General features: G+C 51.6%; 1 protein-coding gene across 1 annotated transcript in view; it reads right to left on the bottom strand.

Moving 5' to 3' along the window:
- Nucleotides 1–4,898, bottom strand: part of TULP4 (TUB like protein 4) — a 165,391-nt gene that overhangs the window by 34,509 nt on the left and 125,984 nt on the right. The window contains exons 4-5 of the mRNA XM_007451354.1: nucleotides 3,213–3,393; nucleotides 707–841 (exon numbers count right to left, since the gene is read on the bottom strand). Of these exons, the coding sequence (XP_007451416.1) occupies nucleotides 707–841; nucleotides 3,213–3,393 (316 nt within the window). The remainder of the gene's footprint in view (nucleotides 1–706; nucleotides 842–3,212; nucleotides 3,394–4,898) is intronic.

Below are 4,898 nucleotides of genomic sequence, written 5' to 3'. Positions count from 1 at the left end.
ATATCCCTGGCATTCCTGAACAATTCAGACAAGAAGCAACATGGCCAGGACTCTGGTCTGATGGCCAGTTTCGAAGGTCAGCAGCAAGCTGAACTGAAGGTTCCGGTTTGCCTCCCCACCGCCAGGCCCCGCAATGGCTCCCATTCAGATTATAGGAGGTCCCTTAACCTCGAGGACCAGAAGTAGCCCTGGAATTTCTACACTGCACCAGAAAAACAGAACTGTTTTTCCAAAGAACTCATCAGAGGCACAATCTCAACGGTATTCCTGAATTGCAAAATTCAGAACACTGCGAATGCTTACGGACGCCTGTCTTCCCTTGAGACAGCATTTCATTAACGTCCCTCAGGAAGGCATCAGGCCCTGACTGCTGACCTTCACACCGAGGCCTCGGCTGTCTTGTGTGTCACCTGCTGCCGCAGGCATGGCAGGTGCTGCCGCCCAATACCCACAGTGCTGGCTGGAGGCAAGCGGCCCACACCCGAGAGGATCGCTCCTGCCGTGGGGGGAGAAGGGCAGGTGAAGACGAAGGGGACTGTCAGGAATCCCTCCTCAAGGTGAGACTAGATAGGAATCGACTTGTCGGCTAAGCAGAGGAGTGAACAGACTCCATTAAGCCCAGAAGAGGCCACTGCAGAGGCCGGGGGTCAACAGGCCTGGCTGTGACGCCCAGCTCGGAAGGCTGGCCGCTCGGGCTGATCCGTACCTTTCAGCCCCGACTGGATGACAGTAGGAGACAAGTCGTCATAGTTGTTCATCAAGCTGATGTCTCCTGAGGTGAAGCTGACGGTGAGCAGCGGCTTGATGTTCTGTACTGGGATGGGATACGCCGCCGGACCATCTGCGGGGACAGAAGTGCCGAGTGAAAATGAGGCAACAAGCACGTGACCGGAATCCAGGCCCGCGTGCTGCAATCCTGCGGAGGGCCTCGAAACTGCCCAACAGTGCAGATCAGACTCTGGGCTGGGACATTACCAAGTGAGGCAATGCTGCACAGTACTCAGGAACTACACGGAGCATTGGGGGCGCTTCCCGGAGCCCCCTGGAATGAGAGGCGCTGGGGACCGCAGCCCCGAGGGCACTGAGCAGGGCTCCCTGGGCTCTGTATGCCATGCTGAGAGCGTGCGTGCAGAGTTTATTAACCCCTGTGGTCACGGGTTTACATGTTTCTGATGATGTGCAAACGTAAATTATTTTAATGTCATGTAACGTATAAGGATAGTGGCAAGAGGGATGAAAACATTTTCTTAATCCTGGTCCAATGTACAGAGAAAAGCTGCCTTTCAACACTGAACACACTTTCACTAAACATTATAGGAAGTGAGCAGCCACCATGAGCTCTCTGCTTTTACCAGAAGAGACCCCACATCTGGAGAGAAGGCCAAGGTCGGATGTGGCTCACACCCAGTGCACGGCCAGCAGAAGGGAACCCTGCTTCGTGGGTGCGAGGAGACTGTGCATTAAGGAAGGAGCCGTGAGGGATGATGCTCTGTCTTCTCCCACCCAGGGCGGGCCAGCCTGACGTCTGCTCGCTCACCATGCTCAGCCCCGCCTGTGGAGGATCCCCAGTTATGACTCTCCTTTGCTTCACTTTTAAGATGCTGCAGGTACCTACCTACCTCTGTGCTCAAATTCCCTAGGCCACCAAGAAACACCCTGCTCTACCTGAAAGGCAAATCCCAGTCATCCTCCAAACTGGCCCTCTGCTTCTGAAGAGGGTAACAGGTTAAGAGTAGTAGCCAGGAACTGCGTTCTGCTCTGAGACTTACTCTGGACTTGCTTTATCAACTTGGTCTCTGGATCTTGTTTCTTCCCCTAATAAATGTGGATAAGCAAATATGCATTCAATCTAGCAAAGTTCTGTTTTAAAAGGATGCTGAGTCCAAGGCTGAAAGACACTGGCTTCATCGCCACGAGGTGGAGGACGGATCAGCACTTCGCTCAAGGCAGGATTTCCAGGAGCGAAGAGCGCTCTCCCTCCCGACACCCACCAATCCTGAAACACTACCGCCAATCTACACTTTTTTCACAGGGTCTGAGACAATCTTTCATTACCGGTCTGAACACTGCCTTCTCCCTAAGTGCATGAATGGCTATGTATATGTGTACGTCTCTGGGAAGCATGACACTCTGTCACGTCTGGGACAAGAGGGAGAAGACTCCAAGTACCAGTGAGGGCAGATGCTGATGGCGGAGAAAGTTAAAAATACTCTCCCTGGACCAGCCCTTCACAGGCTGAACATGCCCACAGTCACAGGGAAGGGTAGAAATTGTCCAGCGTGTGCCTTTAGCCCATTAAGGGCACTCAGCCAGCAGTGTGAGCACAGCTGCCCGGAAGTCCCGCAGCAGGTGACCACGGGGAGTCTTTTCCTTCCACTATTTGTAACATATTCTCCTTTTAAAAAAAGAGGTTAGAGCAGGGGATGGGACACTGGGGAAGAGCCAGAGCCCTGAGTGGGCCAGTGCTGAGGGCTGACATTGGTGATGGCCAGCGTCGACACCAAAGGCTTCTGCTTTGGGGTGGGGGCTAAGACACACTGCAAGGGGTGAAGGAAGCTGGAACCTGAAATTATCCCCACCAAGGGTCTGAAACAATCTTTCACTACTGGTCCAAATGTTAAAAAACTCCGACGTCATCTACTCTAATCTAACGTCACTGTGAGGCTTGGGGGCGGGGGGTGAGGGCGGCAGGTTCACCTGAACTGAGGAAGCCCAGACCCTCTGCCTGAAATAAAAAAGACAGGGGCATGGATACCAGCCCAGTGTACTGGCCTTCACTACGGGCAGAGCTAATCCTTTCCCCACACAACTAAAGCTACAGGCTTTAATAATGTTAGGGATTTGAAACACCACAGATTAGGGTATAAGAATAAGAGCACAGCATTTTTCATCTTCAGCTCTCTCTACTCTCACTAAGCAGCTAAGTCCCACGACACCCCAGGGACATGGAAACGGCCATAAGTCTTGTTTTATATCTAGGAAAACCTATGCCAGTGGAGCTTCATCAACCTGACCAGTGATTCTGCAAAAAGGGATGGCAGAGAGAAGACGGTCCAACCAAGAACAGAGATTAGGCCAGTTCTGCCTTGCACTTCCGTTGAGAACCCTGCCCAGTAGGTTAGGGAGCCGGGCGCACGGCGGGCCTATCCCTTCCCCTGCAGATGGGTTCATTCTCCTTCCACACTCTTGTCCCCACGGAGCCCGCGAGCTACCTTGGGGCGGGGAGTAGTCATCGGAGTCAGTGTCACTCTCGCTGCTGTCCTCCACTAGGAAGGCGGGGTAGTTCCAAGACATGCTGAGGATGCCGTCTGACTCGTGCAGGAGGACGTGGGCCAGCATCCTGCCGTGGCAGTCCATGACGATCACCTGCCCGTCAGCCGTGCCAAACAGCACCTGCAACCAAGGACCAGGACTCGTGATAGACGGGGAGAAAGGTCTGTGGTTTCTGGCAAACCCCACCACCTTGACTTGTCCACCAGGACTAAAGAAAGAGACCAGGTAAGCAACTGAGGGAATACACAAAGCAGGAAGTGGCGGAAACTTAGCTGGCTATTACTGGACGAATTTTAGTCCTCTGTTAGTGAAACGTGACTAATGCTATAATAAATATATTCATTATGTTATGTGGACGTTTTCAAACACCAGCAAAATCACTGTTTCACCTTTTGTGGGTTGTTTTTCTTTGTTTTGTTCTTTTGGTTGAAGGAGGAGGGCTAAGAAGAGGATAATATTCTCTTATTTTTCTTAAAAAAAAAAAAGCAGCAGAGGTTCATCGTTAAAAACCTCTTAAAGAAAAACTTTATGTAAGCATGTTTGCCTCATGTTCTATTTCACTGAGACTAATAATGGTGTTGATGTATTTAAGTAATAATGTTATAATGAATTCATGATATTAATACATTCATTAAGTGCTTACTTTGGGCTAAGCACTATTCTAACCAGTTTACCTCATTAACCGTCAAAACAATCCTGGGAGGTAAGCGCCAGCACTGCTGGCATGGAGCTGAGACAGGCCTGACGCCTTGTGTGCTGAGGGCTGCTCCTAGGGGTGCCCCCCCACAGTCACCCGGCCTGCAGGCAGACACACGGCCAGGGCTAAAGCACAAGCAGGCAGAGGGAGACTGGACGGCGGTGGATGCCCTCCATCAGAGCGGCAGAGGAGCTGCTTGTGGCTGCTCAAAGCCCCCCCGACGGGTGTCATCCCCCTGGACGACCCCGAGGGGACCCTTGGGGCCTGGGAAGGAGGACCTCCCTGAGGAGTACACCGTGTTATCTCCTGCTTTGTGTGCTAGGCTCTGCCGTTTCTGCGTCTGCCGGCATTGAAATCTTTCTATCTTTTGTGTCTAATGACATCTGTCTATCCACCAACAACTCATTGGGAGAACCATACCAGGATCTACACAAAGGGAAAGTTATTTAAGACTTTTCGGTCCATACTACTTTTTGCTTTTTAGATTTTGACACTGAGTTCCTTGAGGGCCAAGACCGTCCACAGCTGTACCCCTGGCACCTAACAGAGCTTTGGGTACAGTAGGCACTCAATAAGTATTTACGGTTACATAAGTGAATTAAAGTCAGTGACAATCAATAGGCAATTATCCTGATGATTACGAGAGATTAATTGCAAGGGAAGATGTATTTCATTTCAGCAGTAATACGCTCACAGAATTTAGAGCTGTTTTAGATAAACCAATTGTCCATCAAATATTCCTTTAGGGCTTCCCTGGTGGCGCAGTGGTTGAGAGTCTGCCTGCCGATGCAGGGGACATGGGTTCGTGCCCCGGTCCGGGAAGATCCCACACGCCGTGGAGCGGCTGGGCCCGTGAGCCATGGCCGCTGAGCCTGTGCTCCGCAACGGGAGAGGCCGCAACAGTGAGAGGCCCGCGTACCGCAAAAAA

This window comes from Lipotes vexillifer, unplaced genomic scaffold (genome assembly GCF_000442215.2).
Source record: "Lipotes vexillifer unplaced genomic scaffold, Lipotes_vexillifer_v1.1 scaffold935, whole genome shotgun sequence".
Taxonomy (NCBI): Eukaryota; Metazoa; Chordata; class Mammalia; order Artiodactyla; family Lipotidae; genus Lipotes; species Lipotes vexillifer.
Note: the sequence above shows the minus strand (reverse complement) of the source record. Positions and strands in the feature narration are given on the sequence as shown.